We start from the raw sequence: 20,972 nt of genomic DNA, 5'->3' as shown, positions 1-20,972 counted from the left end.
TTGATGGGGACAATATAGTGAGAGGTTTACTTTCTATTTTTAAGAGTAGAAAGAGTTTTACTCTGTATCTACACCCATGCTGACCTTGTTTTGGGAATGTTTGATAGAGAGGGTTTGCTTTCTGTTTAAGAGAGTAAAAGGTTTTACACTGTACCTGACACCAAGCTATACTTGTCTTGGGAGCGTTTGATGGGGACGTTGTAGAGCAAGCTTTTGTCTGTATCTAGCCCCATGCTGTAGAAAGGTCATCATAGAATCAGCAGTGTCATTCCCACAATTCTTCACATTATTTATTAATTTCTTTGATAATGGCATATAAAGTCATAAATAGAAAGCTGATGACACAGTTAAATGGCATTTTAGACAGTGTAGATTTTGGCAATAGCATCACAATGGGGTATCAACTGGGAGAAAGGGCAAAGCTGGCTAACAAAGTTCAATGTAAATAAGTGTGAAGTTACCTACTTTAGACCGAAAAATGATAGATCTGGGTGCTTTCTAGATGGTATGGAGTTAAATATAGTAGATGTTCAAAGACGCTTGGGGCTTCTGATGCATACATCTATAAAATACCACAAACAAGTACAGAAAATATTCAAATATCTAATGAATGTTGGCTTTTATATCTAGATGGATGGAGTACAAGGATATAGAAGCTATGCTGCAGTTACATCGAACCCTGGTTAGACTGCACTTGGGAGTACTGAGTGTGGGTCTGGGCACCAGGCTTTGGGAAGGATACATTGGCCATGAAGGGAGTACAACATAGGTTTACAAAAATGATACCTGAACTTCAGGTTTAAGTAATGAGGAGAGATCAGACAAATTATACCTGCACCTGAAGGTGATGATGATGATGATGATGACGCTCAGCCTCTGCATTAACAATAGAGCAACCTCAAAAACTCCTCCCCCATAAAATCATCTTGACGATTTTTCAAGATTAGGCATTAAATTTATCTTTATTTCATTATTAGATGTGAATTAAACATTTATTTAAACTGCGCTTTCTTTTGTATTATGCTTTTGAGTGATACTTTTTGACGGTCTACCCCTAACACCGCTTTTCCCATTGGGCCCATTATTCCTACAGTGTGATTTTCTGTAATGCAATGTTGCGCAGGAATGCAACTATTGTGTTACAATAGATCTGACTGTAGTCACTGGCTGCCATTTTGGCAACTATCCTTTCAACCTGATTCTCTGCTTTATACCAGTCAGCCAATCCTCTATCCATGCCATACTTTGCCCTTAACACCAAGGGTTCTTGTGCTATTTAGGAACTTCCTGTGTGGCACCTAGTTAAAAGCCTTAAGACTATAACATATAGGATAAGAATTAGACTATTTCAGCATCAGACCTGCTTCACCATTCATGTCTGATATGTTTCTCAACTCAAGTCTCCTGCCTTTTCCCTGCAACCTTTGATCTCCTTATCAATCAAGAACTATCAATTTCTGTCTTAAATACACACAATGACGTAGCCTCCACAACCCTCTGCAGCAATGAGTTCCACAGATTCACCACCCTCTGGCTGAAGGAATTCCACTTCATCTTAGTTCTAAAGGGTCTTTCCTTCACTCTGAGACTGTCGGTCCTAGCCTCTCCCACTAGCGGGAACATCCTCTCTATTAAAAGGTTCTCAGTATTCTGTAAGCTTCTGGAAATTTAAATAGATCACATCCACTGGCTCTCCTTTGTCTAACGTGCCTATTGCCTCCTCAAAGAATTCTAAGATTTGTGAAGTCATAGAGTTATACATCACAGAAGCAGATCCTTCCATCCAACTAGAACATAGAACATAGAACAATACAGCGCAGAACAGGCCCTTCAGCCCTCGATGTTGCGCTGGCCTGTGAACCAATCTAAGCCCTTCCCCCAACACTACCCCATCATTATCCATATGCTTATCCAAGTACCGTTTAAATACCCCTAATGTGGCTGAGTTAACTACATTGGCAGGCAGGGTGTTCCATGCCCTTACCACTCTCTGAGTAAAGAACTTGCCTCTGACATCTGTCTTAAATCTATCACCCCTCAATTTGTAGCTATGCCCCCTCGTCCAAGCTGAAGTCATCATCGTCGGAAAAAGACTCTCACTCATCCAGGTCAACCAGACATCCCAATCTGAACTGGTTCCATTTGCCAGCATTTGGTCTATATCCCTCTAAACCCTTCCTATTCATATACCTAAACAGATGGCTTTTAAATATTAGAGATAATGGGAACTGCAGATGCTGGAGAATCCAAGATAATAAAATGTGAGGCTGGATGAACACAGCAGGCCAAGCAGCATCTCAGGAGCACAAAAGCTGACGTTTCGGGCCTAGACCCTTCATCAGAGAGGGGGATGGGGAGAGGGAACTGGAATAAATAGGGAGAGAGGGGGAGGCGGACCGAAGATGGAGAGTAAAGAAGATAGGTGGAGAGAGTATAGGTGGGGAGGTAGGGAGGGGATAGGTCAGTCCAGGGAAGACGGACAGGTCAAGGAGGTGGGATGAGGTTAGTAGGTAGCTGGGGGTGCGGCTTGGGGTGGGAGGAAGGGATGGGTGAGAGGAAGAACCGGTTAGGGAGGCAGAGACAGGTTGGACTGGTTTTGGGATGCAGTGGGTGGGGGGGGAAGAGCTGGGCTGGTTGTCTGGTGCAGTGGGGGGAGGGGACGAACTGGGCTGGTTTAGGGATGCAGTAGGGGAAGGGGAGATTTTGAAACTGGTGAAGTCCACATTGATACCATTAGGCTGCAGGGTTCCCAGGCGGAATATGAGTTGCTGTTCCTGCAACCTTCGGGTGGCATCATTGTGGCAGTGCAGGAGGCCCATGATGGACATGCCATCTAGAGAATGGGAGGGGGAGTGGAAATGGTTTGCGACTGGGAGGTGCAGTTGTTTCTTGCGAACTGAGCGGAGGTGTTCTGCAAAGCGGTCTCCAAAGCCTCCGCTTGGTTTCCCCAATGTAGAGGAAGCCGCACCGGGTACAGTGGATGCAGTATACCACATTGGCAGATGTGCAGGTGAACCTCTGCTTAATGTGGAATGTCATCTTGAGGCCTGGGATAGGGGTGAGGGAGGAAGTGTGGGGGCAAGTGTAGCATTTCTTGCGGTTGCAGGGGAAGGTGCCGGATGTGGTGGGGTTGGAGGGCAGTGTGGAGCGAACAAGAGACCACCCGTGACTCCCTTGACCTGTCCGTCTTCCCTGGACTGACCTATCCCCTCCCTACCTCCCCACCTACACTCTCTCCACCTATCTTCTTTACTCTCCATCTTCGGTCCGCCTCCCCCTCTCTCCCTATTTATTCCAGTTCCCTCTCCCCATCCCCCTCTCTGATGAAGGGTCTAGGCCCGAAACGTCAGCTTTTGTGCTCCTGAGATGCTGCTTGGCCTGCTGTGTTCATCCAGCCTCACATTTTATTATCTTGACTTTTAAATATTGTAATTCTACACACCTCCACCACTTTATCTGGCATCTCATTCCATACACACACCACTGTTTGTGTGAAAAACACATTCTTCAGGTACTTTTAAATCTTTCCCCTCTCACTTAAACCAATGTTCTCTAGTTTAGGAATCCACTTTCCCTAGGAAAAAGACCTTGACTATTCACTCTTATCCATATTCTTCATGCTTTTATAAACTTGTGTAAGGTGTCAGTCCCCAGCACTCCAGGGAAAAACCTCCAGCCCATTCAGCCTCTCCCTGTAGCTCAAACCCTCCAACAGTACCAACACCGTTTGAAATCTTTTCTGCACGCTGTCAAGTTTAACAATATCCTTCTTAAATTAGGGTGGCCAGAATTGTACGCAGTATTCCAAAAATAGTCTCAGCAATGTACTGTACAGCTATATACTCCCAAATTTCCACCGTCCCCAATCCCTTCTGGTGAGCGTTGGCCACTACATTCTACCCTGACTCTCCGGAACTCCTTCTGTCCCTGCAATCAGCAGGTCGTGCACACCGCCCAGTCCAATGACCGGGCGATCAGGGGGCGGGGCTAGTGTAGGGGTGGGGTTAGTGTAGAGGGCGTGGTCAGTATTGGGGCGGGGTTAGTGTAGGGGGCGTGGTTTAGGCAAAGTGCGGCGTTCGTACAGGGGGGAGGGTGTGTTAAGGGGGCAGGGTCAGTCAAAGGGGTATGACTGCAGGGGCGGAGTTAACGTGGGGGGCGGGGTTAGTGTAGGGGGCAGGGATAATACGAGCGGTTCTACTGCAGATGAGGAGTCAAGGAAGGGGGCGGTGTTATTGCAGGGGGCGGGGCTAGTCCGAAGGGCATCACAGAGGGGCAGGGTAATTGTGGGGGTGGCGTAGAGAAGGGGGCAGGGAAAATAGGAGGGGTTCTACTGCAGGGGCGGGGTTAAGGTAGGGGGCGGTGTTAGTGCAGGGGGCGGGGCTAGTCCTTGGGGTCCGAGGGGAGGGAAAAGGATGCCAGGATGGAGGGGAAGGAGGGGGAATGAAGGTGGGGAGGCGGGGTTTTATTGCAGTGGCGGGTCAACACTGGGTGAACAGGCGGGTAAACGCGGGTGTACCGCCCACTGGTGACGCTATTTCCGGGTAACCCTTGGGTAGTTCCCGGATGTGAAGAATGGAGTCGGCTTTAGATTCCCAACTTCGAGAGACGTGAGAGAGAAATAACATTAAACACATAAATAGTCAATATAGGGAGATAATCTTCAAAGTAAATTCAGGGGAAATCGAGAGTGAGAGAGAAATAATTATAGAGTCAGAAATAACATTAAATATAGAAGGGGAGGGGGAGGGGAGAGAAATTGTGGTGAGGGGGGCAGGGGGGATGAGAGCGGGGGAGAGGGGGAGAGGAGGGGGAGAGGGGGAGAGGAGGGGGAGAGGAGGGGGAGGGGGGGAGAGGAGGGGGAGGGGGGATGAGAGAGGGGGAGAGGAGGGGGAGGGGGGATGAGAGCGGGGGAGAGGGGGAGAGGAGGGGGCACGGGGCAGGGGGGATGAGAGCGGGAGAGGAGGGGGCAGGGGGGATGCGAGGGGGAGAGGAGGGGGCAGGGGGGATGAGAGCGGGAGAGGAGGGGGCAGGGGGGATGCGAGGGGGAGAGGAGGGGGCAGGGGGGATGAGAGCGGGAGAGGAGGGGGGAGGGGGAGAGGAGGGGGGATGCGAGGGGGAGAGGAGGGGGGATGCGAGGGGGAGAGGAGGGGGGAGGGGGGATGCGAGGGGGAGAGGAGGGGGGAGGGGGGATGCGAGGGGGAGAGGAGGGGGGAGGGGGGATGCGAGGGGGAGAGGAGGGGGGATGCGAGGGGGAGAGGAGGGGGGAGGGGGGATGCGAGGGGGAGAGGAGGGGGCAGGGGGGATGAGAGCGGGAGAGGAGGGGGCAGGGGGGATGACAGCGGGAGAGGACGGGGCAGGGGGGAAGAGAGCGGGAGAGGAGGGGGCAGGGGGGATGAGAGTGGGCGAGGAGGGGGCAGGGGGGATGAGAGCGGGAGCGAGGGGGAGAGGAGGGGGCAGGGGGGATGCGAGGGGGAGAGGAGGGGGCAGGGGGGATGCGAGGGGAGAGGAGGGGGCAGGGGGGATGCGAGGGGGAGAGGAGGGGGCAGGAGGGATGAGAGGGGGAGAGGAGGGGGCAGGAGGGATGAGAGGTGGAGAGGAGGGGGCAGGGGGGATGAGAGCGGGGGCGAGGGGGAGAGGAGGGGGCAGGGGGGATGAGAGCGGGAGCGAGGGGGAGAGGAGGGGGCAGGGGGGATGAGAGCGGGAGCGAGGGGGAGAGGAGGGGGCAGGGGGGATGAGAGCGGGAGCGAGGGGGAGAGGAGGGGGCAGGGGGGATGAGAGCGGGAGCGAGGGGGAGAGGAGGGGGCAGGGGGGATGAGGGCGGGAGCGAGGGGGAGAGGAGGGGGCAGGGGGGATGAGGGCGGGAGCGAGGGGGAGAGGAGGGGGCAGGTGGGGTGAGGGCGGGAGCGAGGGGGAGAGGAGGGGGCAGGGGGGATGAGAGCGGGAGCGAGGGGGAGAGGAGGGGGCAGGGGAATGAGGGCGGGAGCGAGGCGGAGACGAGGGGGCAGGGGGGATGAGGGCGGGAGCGAGGGGGAGAGGAGGGGGCAGGGGGGATGAGGGCGGGAGCGAGGGGGAGAGGAGGGGGCAGGGGGGATGAGGGCGGGAGCGAGGGGGAGAGGAGGGGGCAGGGGGGGTGAGGGCGGGAGCGTGGGGGAGAGGAGGGGGCAGGGGGGGTGAGGGCGGGAGCGAGGGGGAGAGGAGGGGGCAGGGGGGGTGAGGGCGGGAGCGAGGGGGAGAGGAGGGGGCAGGGGGGGTGAGGGCGGGAGCGAGGGGGAGAGGAGGGGGCAGTGGGGGTGAGGGCGGGAGCGAGGGGGAGAGGAGGGGGCAGGGGGGGTGAGGGCGGGAGCGAGGGGGAGAGGAGGGGGCAGGGGGGGTGAGGGCGGGAGCGTGGGGGAGAGGAGGGGGCAGGGGGGGTGAGGGCGGGAGCGAGGGGGAGAGGAGGGGGCAGGGGGGGTGAGGGCGGGAGCGAGGGGGAGAGGAGGGGGCAGGGGGGGTGAGGGCGGGAGCGAGGGGGAGAGGAGGGGGCAGGGGGGGTGAGAGCGGGGGAGAGGAGGGGGGCAGGGGGGATGAGAGGTGGAGAGGAGGGGGCAGGGGGGATGAGAGCGGGGGCGAGGGGGAGAGGAGGGGGCAGGGGGGATGAGAGCGGGAGCGAGGGGGAGAGGAGGGGGCAGGGGGGATGAGAGCGGGAGCGAGGGGGAGAGGAGGGGGCAGGGGGGATGAGAGCGGGAGCGAGGGGGAGAGGAGGGGGCAGGGGGGATGAGAGCGGGAGCGAGGGGGAGAGGAGGGGGCAGGGGGGATGAGAGCGGGAGCGAGGGGGAGAGGAGGGGGCAGGGGGGATGAGGGCGGGAGCGAGGGGGAGAGGAGGGGGCAGGGGGGATGAGGGCGGGAGCGAGGGGGAGAGGAGGGGGCAGGTGGGGTGAGGGCGGGAGCGAGGGGGAGAGGAGGGGGCAGGGGGGATGAGAGCGGGAGCGAGGGGGAGAGGAGGGGGCAGGGGAATGAGGGCGGGAGCGAGGCGGAGACGAGGGGGCAGGGGGGATGAGGGCGGGAGCGAGGGGGAGAGGAGGGGGCAGGGGGGATGAGGGCGGGAGCGAGGGGGAGAGGAGGGGGCAGGGGGGATGAGGGCGGGAGCGAGGGGGAGAGGAGGGGGCAGGGGGGGTGAGGGCGGGAGCGTGGGGGAGAGGAGGGGGCAGGGGGGGTGAGGGCGGGAGCGAGGGGGAGAGGAGGGGGCAGGGGGGGTGAGGGCGGGAGCGAGGGGGAGAGGAGGGGGCAGGGGGGGTGAGGGCGGGAGCGAGGGGGAGAGGAGGGGGCAGTGGGGGTGAGGGCGGGAGCGAGGGGGAGAGGAGGGGGCAGGGGGGGGTGAGGGCGGGAGCGAGGGGGAGAGGAGGGGGCAGGGGGGGTGAGGGCGGGAGCGTGGGGGAGAGGAGGGGGCAGGGGGGGTGAGGGCGGGAGCGAGGGGGAGAGGAGGGGGCAGGGGGGGTGAGGGCGGGGAGCGAGGGGGAGAGGAGGGGGCAGGGGGGGTGAGAGCGGGGGAGAGGAGGGGGCAGGGGGGATGAGAGCGGGAGCGAGGGGGAGAGGAGCGGGCAGGGGGGATGAGAGCGGGAGCGAGGGGGAGAGGAGGGGGCAGGGGGGATGAGAGCGGGAGCGAGGGGGGGTGAGGGCGGGAGCGAGGGGGGAGAGGAGGGGGCAGGGGGGATGAGGGCGGGAGCGAGGGGGAGAGGAGGGGGCAGGGGGGATCAGAGCGGGATCGAGGGGGAGATGAGGGGGCAGGGGGGATGAGAGCGGGAGCGAGGGGGAGAGGAGGGGGCAGGGGGGATGAGGGCGGGAGCGAGGGGGAGAGGAGGGGGCAGGGGGGATGAGGCCGGGAGCGAGGGGGAGAGGAGGGGGCAGGGGGGATGAGGGCAGGAGCGAGGGGGAGAGGAGGGGGCAGGGGGGATGAGGGCGGGAGCGAGGGGGCAGGGGGGATGAGAGCGGGAGCGAGGGGGAGAGGAGCGGGCAGGGGGGATGAGAGCGGGAGCGAGGGGGAGAGGAGGGGGCAGGGGGGATGAGAGCGGGAGCGAGGGGGGGTGAGGGCGGGAGCGAGGGGGGAGAGGAGGGGGCAGGGGGGATGAGGGCGGGAGCGAGGGGGAGAGGAGGGGGCAGGGGGGATCAGAGCGGGATCGAGGGGGAGATGAGGGGGCAGGGGGGATGAGAGCGGGAGCGAGGGGGAGAGGAGGGGGCAGGGGGGATGAGGGCGGGAGCGAGGGGGAGAGGAGGGGGCAGGGGGGATGAGGCCGGGAGCGAGGGGGAGAGGAGGGGGCAGGGGGGATGAGGGCAGGAGCGAGGGGGAGAGGAGGGGGCAGGGGGGATGAGGGCGGGAGCGAGGGGGCAGGGGGGATGAGGGCGGGAGCGAGGAGGAGAGGAGGGGGCAGGGGGGATGAGGGCGGGAGCGAGGGGGCATGGGGGATGAGAGCGGGAGCGAGGGGGTGAGGAGGGGGCAGGGGGGATGAGAGCGGGAGCGAGGGGGAGAGGATGGGGCAGGGCGGATGAGAGCGGGGGAGAGGAATTGGCAGGGGGGATGAGAGCGGGAGCGAGGGGGAGAGGAGCGGGCAGGGGGGATGAGAGCGGGAGCGAGGGGGAGAGGAGGGGGCAGGGGGGATGAGAGCGGGAGCGAGGGGGAGAGGAGGGGGCAGGAGGGATGAGAGCGGGAGCGAGGGGGAGAGGAGGGGGCAGGGGGGATGAGAGCGGGAGCGAGGGGGAGAGGAGGGGGCAGGGGGGATGAGGGCGGGAGCGAGGCGGAGACGAGGGGGCAGGGGGGATGAGGGCGGGAGCGAGGGGGAGAGGAGGGGGCAGTGGGGATGAGGGCGGGAGCGAGGGGGAGAGGAGGGGGCAGGGGGGATGAGGGCGGGAGCGAAGGGGAGAGGAGGGGACAGGGGGGATGAGGGCGGGAGCGAGGGGGAGAGGAGGGGGCAGGGGGGATGAGGGCGGGAGCGAAGGGGAGAGGAGGGGGGCAGGGGGGATGAGGGCGGGAGCGAGGGGGAGAGGAGGGGGCAGGGGGGATGAGGGCGGGAGCGAGGGGGAGAGGAGGGGGCAGGGGGGATGAGGGCGGGAGCGAGGGGGAGAGGAGGGGGCAGGGGGGATGAGGGCGGGAGCGAGGGGGAGAGGAGGGGGCAGGGGGGATGAGGGCGGGAGCGAGGGGGAGAGGAGGGGGCAGGGGGGATGAGGGCGGGAGCGAGGGGGCAGGGGGGATGAGGGCGGGAGCGAGGGGGAGAGGAGGGGGCAGGGGGGATGAGGGCGGGAGCGAGGGGGCAGGGGGGATGAGAGCGGGAGCGAGGGGGTGAGGAGGGGGCAGGGGGGATGAGAGCGGGAGCGAGGGGGAGAGGATGGGGCAGGGCGGATGAGAGCGGGGGAGAGGAGGGGGCAGGGGGGACGAGAGCGGGAGCGAGGGGGAGAGGAGCGGGCAGGGGGGATGAGAGCGGGAGCGAGGGGGAGAGGAGGGGGCAGGGGGGATGAGAGCGGGAGCGAGGGGGAGAGGAGGGGGCAGGGGGGATGAGAGCGGGAGCGAGGGGGAGAGGAGGGGGCAGGGGGGATGAGAGCGGGAGCGAGGGGGAGAGGAGGGGGCAGGGGGGATGAGAGCGGGAGCGAGGGGGAGAGGAGGGGGCAGGGGGGATGAGAGCGGGAGCGAGGGGGAGAGGAGGGGGCAGGGGTGATGAGGGCGGGAGCGAGGGGGAGAGGAGGGGGCAGGGGTGATGAGGGCGGGAGCGAGGCGGAGACGAGGGGGCAGGGGGGATGAGGGCGGGAGCGAGGGGGAGAGGAGGGGGCAGTGGGGATGAGGGCGGGAGCGAGGGGGAGAGGAGGGGGCAGGGGGGATGAGGGCGGGAGCGAGGGGGAGAGGAGGGGGCAGGGGGGATGAGGGCGGGAGAGGAGGGGGCAGGGGGGGGTGAGAGCGGGAGCGAGGGGGAGAGGAGGGGGCGGGGGGGTGAGGGCGGGAGCGAGGGGGAGAGGAGGGGGCAGGGGGGGTGAGGGCGGGAGCGAGGGGGAGAGGAGGGGGCAGGGGGGGTGAGGGCGGGAGCGAGGGGGAGAGGAGGGGGCAGGGGGGGTGAGGGCGGGAGCGAGGGGGAGAGGAGGGGGCAGGGGGGGTGAGGGCGGGAGCGAGGGTGAGAGGAGGGGGCAGGGGGGGTGAGGGCGGGAGCGAGGGGGAGAGGAGGGGGCAGGTGGGGTGAGGGCGGGAGCGAGGGGGAGAGGAGGGGGCAGGGGGGGTGAGGGCGGGAGCGAGGGGGAGAGGAGGGGGCAGGGGGGGTGAGGGCGGGAGCGAGGGGGAGAGGAGGGGGCAGGGGGGGTGAGGGCGGGAGCGAGGGGGAGAGGAGGGGGCAGGGGGGGTGAGGGCGGGAGCGAGGGGGAGAGGAGGGGGCAGGGGGGGTGAGGGCGGGAGCGAGGGGGAGAGGAGGGGGCAGGGGGGTTGAGGGCGGGAGCGAGGGGGAGAGGAGGGGGCAGCGGGGGTGAGGGCGGGAGCGAGGGGGAGAGGAGGGGGCAGGGGGGATGAGAGCGGGAGCGAGGGGGAGTGGAGGAGGCAGGGGGGATGAGAGCGGGAGCGAGGGGGAGAGGAGGGGGCAACGGGGGTGAGGGCGGGAGCGAGGGGGAGAGGAGGGGGCAGGGGAGGGAGGGGGAGAGGAGGGGGCAGGGGGGGTGAGGGCGGGAGCGAGGGGGAGAGGAGGGGCCTGGGGGGGTGAGGGCGGGAGCGAGGGGGAGAGGAGGGGGCGGGGGGATGAGAGCGGGAGCGAGGGGGAGAGGAGGGGGCGGGGGGATGAGAGCGGGAGCGAGGGGGAGAGGAGCGGGCAGGAGGGATCAGAGCGGGATCGAGGGGGAGAGGAGGGGGCGGGGGGATGAGAGCGGGAGCGAGGCGGAGAGGAGGGGGCAGGAGGGAAGAGGGCGGGAGCGAGGGGGAGAGGAGGGGGCAGGGGGGAAGAGGGCGGGAGCGAGGGGGAGAGGAGGGGGCAGGGGGGATGAGAGCGGGAGCGAGGGGGAGAGGAGGGGGCAGGGGGCATGAGAGCGGGAGCAATGGGGAGAGGAGGGGGCAGGAAGGATGAGAGCGGGAGCGATGGGGAGAGGAGGGGGCAGGGAGGATGAGAGCGGGAGCGAGGGGGAGAGGAGGGGGCAGGGGGGAAGAGAGCGGGAGCGAGGGGGAGAGGAGGGGGCAGGGGGGATGAGGGCGCGAGCGAGGGGGAGAGGAGGGGGCAGCGGGGATGAGGGCGGGAGCGAGGGGGAGAGGAGGGCGCAGGGGGGATGAGAGCGGGAGCGAGGGGGAGAGGAGGAGGCAGGGGGGATGAGAGCGGGAGCGAGGGGGAGAGGAGGGGGCAACGGGGGTGAGGGCGGGAGCGAGGGGGAGAGGAGGGGGCAGGGGAGGGAGAGGGAGAGGAGGGGGCAGGGGGGGTGAGGGCGGGAGCGAGGGGGAGAGGAGGGGCCTGGGGGGGTGAGGGCGGGAGCGAGGGGGAGAGGAGGGGGCGGGGGGATGAGAGCGGGAGCGAGGGGGAGAGGAGGGGGCGGGGGGATGAGAGCGGGAGCGAGGGGGAGAGGAGGGGGCAGGAGGGATCAGAGCGGGATCGAGGGGGAGAGGAGGGGGCGGGGGGATGAGAGCGGGAGCGAGGGGGAGAGGAGGGGGCAGGAGGGAAGAGGGCGGGAGCGAGGGGGAGAGGAGGGGGCAGGGGGGAAGAGGGCGGGAGCGAGGGGGAGAGGAGGGGGCAGGGGGGATGAGAGCGGGAGCGAGGGGGAGAGGAGGGGGCAGGGGGGATGAGAGCGGGAGCGATGGGGAGAGGAGGGGGCAGGAAGGATGAGAGCGGGAGCGATGGGGAGAGGAGGGGGCAGGGAGGATGAGAGCGGGAGCGAGGGGGAGAGGAGGGGGCAGGGGGGAAGAGAGCGGGAGCGAGGGGGAGAGGAGGGGGCAGGGGGGATGAGAGCGGGAGCGAGGGGGAGAGGAGGGGGCAGGGGGGATGAGAGCGGGAGCGAGGGGGAGAGGAGGGGGCAGGGGGGATGAGAGCGGGAGCGAGGGGGAGAGGAGGGGGCAGGGGGGATGAGAGCGGGAGCGAGGGGGAGAGGAGGGGGCAGGGGGGATGAGAGCGGGAGCGAGGGGGAGAGGAGGGGGCAGGGGGGATCAGAGCGGGATCGAGGGGGAGAGGAGGGGGCGGGGGGATGAGAGCGGGAGCGAGGGGGAGAGGAGGGGGCAGGGGGGAAGAGGGCGGGAGCGAGGGGGAGAGGAGGGGGCAGGGGAAGAGGGCGGGAGCGAGGGCGAGAGGAGAGGGCAGGGGGGATGAGGGCGGGAGCGAGGGGGAGAGGAGGGGGCAGGGGGGATGAGAGCGGGAGCGACGGGGAGAGGAGGGGGCAGGTGGGATGAGGGCGGGAGCGAGGGGGAGAGGAGGGGGCAGGGGGGATGAGGGCGGGAGCGAGGGTTAGAGGAGGGGGCAGGGGGGATGAGGGCGGGAGCGAGGGGGAGAGGAGGGGGCAGGGGGGATGAGGGCGGGAGCGAGGGGGAGAGGAGGGGGCAGGGGGGATGAGGGCGGGAGCGAGGGGGAGAGGAGGGGGCAGGGGGGATGAGGGCGGGAGCGAGGGGGAGAGGAGGGGGCAGGGGGGATCAGAGCGGGAGCGAGGGGGAGAGGAGGGGGCAGGGGGGATGAGGGCGGGAGCGAGGGGGAGAGGAGGGGGCAGGGGGGATGAGGGCGGGAGCGAGGGGGAGAGGAGGGGGCAGGGGGGATGAGGGCGGGAGCGAGGGGGAGAGGAGGGGGCAGGGGGGATGAGGGCGGGAGCGAGGGGGAGAGGAGGGGGCATTGGGAATGAGGGCGGGAGCGAGGGGGAGAGGAGGGGGCAGGGGGGATGAGAGCGTGAACGAGGGGGAGAGGAGGGGCAGGGGGGATGAGGGCGGGAGCGAGGGGGAGAGGAGGGGGCAGGGGGGAAGAGAGCGGGAGCGAGGGGGAGAGGAGGGGGCAGGGGGGATGAGAGCGGGAGCGAGGGGGAGAGGAGGGGGCAGGGGGGATGAGAGCGGGAGCGAGGGGGAGAGGAGGGGGCAGGGGGGATGAGAGCGGGAGCGAGGGGGAGAGGAGGGGGCAGGGGGGAAGAGGGCGGGAGCGAGGGGGAGAGGAGGGGGCAGGGGGGATGAGGGCGAGAGCGAGGGGGAGAGGAGGGGGCAGGGGGGAAGAGGGCGGGAGCGAGGGGGAGAGGAGGGGGCAGGGGGGATGAGTGCGGGAGCGAGGGGGAGAGGAGGGGGCAGGGGGGATGAGAGCGGGAGCGAGGGGGAGAGGAGGGGGCAGGTTTGATGAGGGCGGGAGCGAGGGGGAGAGGAGGGGGCAGGGAGGAAGAGGGCGGGAGCGAGGGGGAGAGGAGGGGGCAGGGGGGATGAGGGCGGGAGCGAGGGGGAGAGGAGGGGGCAGGGGGGATGAGAGCGGGAGCGAGGGGGAGAGGAGGGGGCAGGTGGGATGAGGGCGGGAGCGAGGGGGAGAGGAGGGGGCAGGGGGGATGAGAGCCGGAGCGAGGTGGAGAGGAGGGGGCGGGGTGATGAGAGCGGGAGCGAGGTGGAGAGGAGGGGGCAGGGGGGATGCGAGGGGGAGAGGAGGGGGCAGGGGGGATGAGAGCGGGAGAGGAGGGGGAGAGGAGGGGGCAGGGGGGATGCGAAGGGGAGAGGATGGGGCAGGGGGGATTAGAGCGGGAGAGGAGGGGGAGAGGAGGGGGCAGGGGGGATGCGAGGGGGAGAGGAGGGGGCAGGGGGGATGCGAGGGGGAGAGGAGCGGGCAGGGGGGATGCGAGGGGGAGAGGAGGGGGCAGGGGGGGTGAGAGGGGGAGAGGAGGGGGCAGGGGGGGGTGAGAGCGGGAGAGGAGGGGGCAAGGAGGGGGCAGGGGGGATGAGAGCGGGAGAGGAGGGGGTGAGGCGGGGGCAGGGGGGATGAGAGCGGGAGAGGAGGGGGCAGGGAGGATGAGAGCGGGAGAGGAGGGGGGCAGGGTGGATGAGAGCGGGAGAGGAGGGGGAGAGGAGGGGGCAGGGGGGATGAGAGCGGGAGAAGAGGGGGAGAGGAGGGGGCAGGGGGGATGAGAGCGGGAGAGGAGGGGGCAGGGGGGATGCGAGGGTGAGAGGAGGGGGCAGGGGGGATGAGAGCGGGAGAGGAGGGGGAGAGGAGGGGGCAGGGGGGATGCGAGGGGGAGAGGAGGGGGCAGGGGGGATGAGAGCGGGAGAGGAGGGGGAGATTAGGGTGCAGGGGGGATGCGAAGGGGAGCGGAGGGGGCAGGGTGGATGCGAGGGGGAGAGGAGGGGGCAGGGGGGATGCGAGGGGGAGAGGAGGGGGCAGGAGGGATGAGAGGGGGAGAGGAGGGGGCAGGGGGGATGCGAGGTGGAGAGGAGGGGGCAGGAGGGAAGAGAGGGGGAGAGGAGGGGGCAGGGGGGATGAGAGGGGGAGAGGAGGGGGCAGGGGGGATGAGAGGGGGAGAGGAGGGGGCTGGGGGGATGAGAGGGGGAGAGGAGGGGGCAGGGGGGATGAGAGGGGGAGAGGAGGGGGCAGGGGGGATGAGAGGGGGAGAGGAGGGGGCTGGGGGGATGAGAGGGTTGAGAGGAGGGGGCAGGGGGGATGAGAGGGGGAGAGGAGGGGGCAGGGGGGATGAGAGGGGGAGAGGAGGGGGCAGGGGGGATGAGAGGGGGAGAGGAGGGGGCAGGGGGGATGAGAGGGGGAGAGGAGGGGGCAGGGGGGATGAGAGCGGGAGAGGAGGGGGCAGGGGGGATGAGAGCGGGAGAGGAGGGGGAGAGGAGTGGGCAGGGGGGATGAGAGGGGGTGAGGAGGGGGCAGGGGGGATGAGAGGGGGTGAGGAGGGGGCAGGGGGGATGAGAGCGGGAGAGGAGGTGGAAGAGGAGGGGGCAGGGGGGATGAGAGCGGGAGAGGAGGGGGAAGAGGAGGGGGCAGGGGGGATGAGAGCGGGAGAGGAGGGGGAGAGGAGGGGGCAGGGTGGATGAGAGCGGGAGAGGAGGGGGAGAGGAGGGGGCAGGGGGGATGAGAGCGGGAGCGAGGGGGAGAGGAGGGGGCAGGTGGGATGAGGGCGGGAGCGAGGGGGAGAGGAGGGGGCAGGGGGGATGAGGGCGGGAGCGAGTGGGAGAGGAGGGGGCAGGGGTGATGAGGGCGGGAGCGAGGGGGAGAGGAGGGGGCAGGGGGAATGAGGGCGGGAGCGAGGGGGAGAGGAGGGGGCAGGAGGGATGAGAGCGGGAGCGAGGGGGAGAGGAGGGGGCAGGGGGGATCAGAGCGGGATCGAGGGGGAGAGGAGGGGGCGGGGGGATGAGAGCGGGAGCGAGGGGGAGAGGAGGGGGCAGGGGGGAAGAGGGCGGGAGCGAGGGGGGAGAGGAGGGGGCAGGGGGGAAGAGGGCGGGAGCGAGGGGGAGAGGAGGGGGGCAGCGGGGATGAGAGCTGGAGCGAGGGGGAGAGGAGGGGGCAGGGGGGATGAGAGCGGGAGCGAGGGGGAGAGGAGGGGGCAGGGGGGATGAGAGCGGGAGCGATGGGGAGAGGAGGGGGCAGGAAGGATGAGAGCGGGAGCGATGGGGAGAGGAGGGGGCAGGGAGGATGAGAGCGGGAGCGAGGGGGAGAGGAGGGGGCAGGGGGGATGAGAGCGGGAGCGAGTGGGAGAGGAGGGGGCAGGGGGGATGAGAGCGGGAGCGAGGGGGAGAGGAGGGGGCAGGGGGGATGAGAGCGGGAGCGAGGGGGAGAGGAGGGGGCAGGGGGGATGAGAGCGGGAGCGAGGGGGAGAGGAGGGGGCAGGGGGGATGAGAGCGGGAGCGAGGGGGAGAGGAGGGGGCAGGGGGGATGAGAGCGGGAGCGAGGGGGAGAGGAGGGGGCAGGGGGGATCAGAGCGGGATCGAGGGGGAGAGGAGGGGGCGGGGGGATGAGAGCGGGAGCGAGGGGGAGAGGAGGGGGCAGGGGGGAAGAGGGCGGGAGCGAGGGCGAGAGGAGGGGGCAGGGGGGATGAGGGCGGGAGCGAGGGGGAGAGGAGGGGGCAGGGGGGATGAGGGCGGGAGCGAGGGGGAGAGGAGGGGGCAGGGGGGATGAGAGCGGGAGCGACGGGGAGAGGAGGGGGCAGGTGGGATGAGGGCGGGAGCGAGGGGGAGAGGAGGGGGCAGGGGGGATGAGGGCGGGAGCGAGGGTTAGAGGAGGGGGCAGGGGGGATGAGGGCGGGAGCGAGGGGGAGAGGAGGGGGCAGGGGGGATGAGGGCGGGAGCGAGGGGGAGAGGAGGGGGCAGGGGGGATGAGGGCGGGAGCGAGTGGGAGAGGAGGGGGCAGGGGGGATGAGAGCGGGAGCGAGGGGCAGAGGAGGGGGCAGGGGGGATCAGAGCGGGAGCGAGGGGGAGAGGAGGGGGCAGGGGGGATGAGGGCGGGAGCGAGGGGGAGAGGAGGGGGCAGGGGGGATGAGGGCGGGGAGCGAGGGGGGAGAGGAGGGGGCAGGGGGGATGAGGGCGGGAGCGAGGGGGAGAGGAGGGGGCAGGGGGGATGAGAGCGGGAGCGAGGGGGAGAGGAGGGGGCAGGGGGGAAGAGGGCGGGAGCGAGGGGGAGAGGAGGGGGCAGGGGGGATGAGGGCGAGAGCGAGGGGGAGAGGAGGGGGCAGGGGGGAAGAGGGCGGGAGCGAGGGGGAGAGGAGGGGGCAGGGGGGATGAGGGCGGGAGCGAGGGGGAGAGGAGGGGGCAGGGGGGATGAGAGCGGGAGCGAGGGGGAGAGGAGGGGGCAGGTGGGATGAGGGCGGGAGCGAGGGGGAGAGGAGGGGGCAGGGAGGAAGAGGGCGGGAGCGAGGGGGAGAGGAGGGGGCAGGGGGGATGAGGGCGGGAGCGAGGGGGAGAGGAGTGGGCAGGGGGGATGAGAGCGGGAGCGAGGGGGAGAGGAGGGGGCAGGTGGGATGAGGGCGGGAGCGAGGGGGAGAGGAGGGGGCAGGGGGGATGAGAGCCGGAGCGAGGTGGAGAGGAGGGGGCGGGGTGATGAGAGCGGGAGCGAGGTGGCGAGGAGGGGGCAGGGGGGATGCGAGGGGGAGAGGAGGGGGCATGGGGGATGAGAGCGGGAGAGGAGGGGGAGAGGAGGGGGCAGGGGGGATGCGAAGGGGAGAGGATGGGGCAGGGGGGATTAGAGCGGGAGAGGAGGGGGAGAGGAGGGGGCAGGGGGGATGCGAGGGGGAGAGGAGGGGGCAGGGGGGATGCGAGTGGGAGAGGAGGGGGCAGGGGGGATGCGAGGGGGAGAGGAGGGGGGTGAGAGGGGGAGAGGAGGGGGCGGGGGGGTGAGAGCGGGAGAGGAGGGGGCAAGGAGGGGGCAGGGGGGATGAGAGCGGGAGAGGAGGGGGTGAGGCGGGGGCAGGGGGGATGAGAGCGGGAGAGGAGGGGGCAGGGAGGATGAGAGCGGGAGAGGAGGGGGCAGGGTGGATGAGAGCGGGAGAGGAGGGGGAGAGGAGGGGGCAGGGGGGATGAGAGTCGGAGAAGAGGGGGAGAGGAGGGGGCAGGGGGGATGAGAGCGGGAGAGGAGGGGGCAGGGGGGATGAGAGCGGGAGAGGAGGGGGAGAGGAGGGTGCAGGGGGGATGCGAAGGGGAGCGGAGGGGGCAGGGTGGATGTGAGGGGGAGAGGAGGGGGCAGGGGGGATGCGAGGGGGAGAGGAGGGGGCAGGGGGGATGCGAGGGGGAGAGGAGGGGGCAGGAGGGATGAGAGGGGGAGAGGAGGGGGCAGGGGGGATGCGAGGTGGAGAGGAGGGGGCGGGGGGATGCGAGGTGGAGAGGAGGGGGCAGGAGGGAAGAGAGGGGGAGAGGAGGGGGCAGGGGTGATGAGAGGGGGAGAGGAGGGGTCAGGGGGGATGAGAGGGGGAGAGGAGGGGGCTGGGGGGATGAGAGGGGGAGAGGAGGGGGCTGGGGGGATGAGAGGGGGAGAGGAGGGGGCAGGGGGGATGAGAGGGGGAGAGGAGGGGGCTGGGGGGATGAGAGGGTTGAGAGGAGGGGGCAGGGGGGATGAGAGGGGGAGAGGAGGGGGCAGGGGGCATGAGAGGGGGAGAGGAGGGGGCAGGGGGGATGAGAGGGGGAGAGGAGGGGGCAGGGGGGATGAGAGCGGGAGAGGAGGGGGAGAGGAGGGGGCAGGGGGGATGAGAGGGGGTGAGGAGAGGGCAGGGGGGATGAGAGCGGGAGAGGAGGTGGAAGAGGAGGGGGCAGGGGGGATGAGAGCGGGAGAGGAGGGGGAAGAGGAGGGGGTAGGGGGGATGAGAGCGGGAGAGGAGGGGGAGAGGAGGGGGCAGGGTGGATGAGAGCGGGAGCGAGGGGGAGAGGAGGGGGCAGGGGGGATGAGAGCGGGAGCGAGGGGGAGAGGAGGGGGCAGGGGGGATGAGAGCGGGAGCGAGGGGGAGAGGAGGGGGCAGGTGGGATGAGGGCGGTGGCGAGGGGGAGAGGAGGGGGCAGGGGGGATGAGGGCGGGAGCGAGTGGGAGAGGAGGGGGCAGGGGTGATGAGGGCGGGAGCGAGGGGGAGAGGAGGGGGCAGGGGGGATGAGGGCGGGAGCGAGGGGGGAGAGGAGGGGGCAGGAGGGATGAGAGCGGGAGCGAGGGGGAGAGGAGGGGGCGGGGGGATGAGAGTGGAAGCGAGGGGGAGAGGAGGGGGCAGGGGGGATGCGAGTGGGGGAGGAGGGGGCAGGGTGGATGCGAGGGGGAGAGGAGGGGACAGGGGGGATGCGAGGGGGAGAGGAGGGGGCAGGAGGGATGAGAGGGGGAGAGGAGAGGGCAGGGGGGATGCGAGGTGGAGAGGAGGGGGCAGGAGGGAAGAGAGGGGGAGAGGAGGGGGCAGGGGGGATGAGAGGGGGAGAGGAGGGGGCAGGGGGGATGAGAGCGGGAGAGGAGGGGGCAGGGGGGATGCGAAGGGGAGAGGAGGGTGCAGGGGGGATTAGAGCGGGAGAGGAGGGGGAGAGGAGGGGGCAGGGGGGATGCGAGTGGGAGAGGAGGGGGCAGGGGGGATGCGAGGGGGAGAGGAGGGGGCAGGGGGGATGCGAGGGGGAGAGGAGGGGGCAGGGGGGGTGAGAGGGGGAGAGGAGGGGGCAGGGGGGGTGAGAGCGGGAGAGGAGGGTGCAAGGAGGGGGCAGGGGGGATGAGAGCGGGAGAGGAGAGGGTGAGGCGGGGGCAGGGGGGATGAGAGCGGGAGAGGAGGGGGAGAGGAGGGGGCAGGGAGGATGAGAGCGGGAGAGGAGGGGGCAGGGTGGATGAGAGCGGGAGAGGAGGGGGAGAGGAGGGGGCAGGGGGGATGAGAGCGGGAGAGGAGGGGGAGAGGAGGGGGCATTGGGGATGAGAGCGGGAGAGGAGGGGGAGAGGATGGGGCAGGGGGGATGCGAGGGGGAGAGGAGGGGGCAGGGGGGATGAGAGCGGGAGAGGAGGGGGAGAGGAGGGGGCAGGGGGGATGCGAGGGGGAGAGGAGGGGGCAGGGGGGATGAGAGCGGGAGAGGAGGGGGAGAGGAGGGGGCAGGGGGGATGCGAGTGGGGGAGGAGGGGGCAGGGTGGATGCGAGGGGGAGAGGAGGGGACAGGGGGGATGCGAGGGGGAGAGGAGGGGGCAGGAGGGATGAGAGGGGGAGAGGAGAGGGCAGGGGGGATGCGAGGTGGAGAGGAGGGGGCAGGAGGGAAGAGAGGGGGAGAGGAGGGGGCAGGGGGGATGAGAGGGGGAGAGGAGGGGGCAGGGGGGATGAGAGGGGGAGTGGAGGGGGCAGGGGGGATGAGAGGGGGAGTGGAGGGGGCAGGGGGGATGAGAGGGGGAGAGGAGGGGGCTGGGGGGATGAGAGGGGGAGAGGAGGGGGCAGGAGGGAAGAGAGGGGGAGAGGAGGGGGCAGGGGGGATGAGAGGGGGAGAGGAGGGGGCAGGGGGGATGAGAGGGGGAGTGGAGGGGGCAGGGGGGATGAGAGGGGGAGTGGAGGGGGCAGGGGGGATGAGAGGGGGAGAGGAGGGGTCTGGGGGGATGAGAGGGGGAGAGGAGGGGGCTGGGGAGTTGAGAGGGGGAGAGGAGGGGGCAGGGGGGATGAGAGGGGGAGAGGAGGGGGCTGGGGGGATGAGAGGGGGAGAGGAGGGGGCAGGGGGGATGAGAGGGGGAGAGGAGGGGGCTGGGGGGATGAGAGGGGGAGAGGAGGGGGCTGGGGGGATGAGAGGGTTGAGAGGAGGGGGCAGGGGGGATGAGAGGGGGAGAGGAGGGGGCAGGGGGGATGAGAGGGGGAGAGGAGGGGGCAGGGGGGATGAGAGCGGGAGAGGAGGGGGAGGGCAGGGGGGAAGAGAGGGGGTGAGGAGGGGGCAGGGGGGATGAGAGCGGGAGAGGAGGGGGCAAGGAGGGGGCAGGGGGGATGAGAGCGGGAGAGGAGAGGGTGAGGCGGGGGCAGGGGGGATGAGAGCGGGAGAGGAGGGGGAGAGGAGGGGGCAGGGAGGATGAGAGCGGGAGAGGAGGGGGCAGGGTGGATGAGAGCGGGAGAGGAGGGGGAGAGGAGGGGGCAGGGAGGATGAGAGCGGGAGAGGAGGGGGCAGGGTGGATGAGAGCGGGAGAGGAGGGGGAGAGGAGGGGGCAGGGGGGATGCGAGGGGGAGAGGAGGGGGCAGGGGGGATGAGAGCGGGAGAGGAGGGGGAGAGGAGGGGGCAGGGGGGATGCGAGGGGGAGAGGAGGGGGCAGGGGGGATGAGAGCGGGAGAGGAGGGGGAGAGGAGGGGGCAGGGGGGATGCGAGTGGGGGAGGAGGGGGCAGGGTGGATGCGAGGGGGAGAGGAGGGGACAGGGGGGATGCGAGGGGGAGAGGAGGGGGCAGGAGGGATGAGAGGGGGAGAGGAGGGGGCAGGGGGGATGCGAGGCGGAGAGGAGGGGGCAGGAGGGAAGAGAGGGGGAGAGGAGGGGGCAGGGGGGATGAGAGGGGGAGAGGAGGGGGCAGGGGGGATGAGAGGGGGAGTGGAGGGGGCAGGGGGGATGAGAGGGGGAGTGGAGGGGGCAGGGGGGATGAGAGGGGGAGAGGAGGGGGC

The 20,972-nt window shown here is 68.6% G+C and overlaps 1 protein-coding gene across 1 annotated transcript in view; it reads left to right on the top strand.

Moving 5' to 3' along the window:
* Positions 1–4,509: 4,509 nt before the first annotated feature.
* lamtor5 (late endosomal/lysosomal adaptor, MAPK and MTOR activator 5) overlaps positions 4,510–20,972 on the top strand; it is a 33,581-nt gene continuing 17,118 nt past the window's right edge. Inside the window, exon 1 of the mRNA XM_048553446.2 lies at positions 4,510–4,607. Within this exon, the coding sequence (XP_048409403.1) occupies positions 4,573–4,607 (35 nt within the window). The 5' untranslated portion in view covers positions 4,510–4,572. The remainder of the gene's footprint in view (positions 4,608–20,972) is intronic.

Source organism: Stegostoma tigrinum, chromosome 21 (assembly GCF_030684315.1).
Source record: "Stegostoma tigrinum isolate sSteTig4 chromosome 21, sSteTig4.hap1, whole genome shotgun sequence".
NCBI classification, from domain to species: Eukaryota; Metazoa; Chordata; class Chondrichthyes; order Orectolobiformes; family Stegostomatidae; genus Stegostoma; species Stegostoma tigrinum.
Note: the sequence above shows the minus strand (reverse complement) of the source record. Positions and strands in the feature narration are given on the sequence as shown.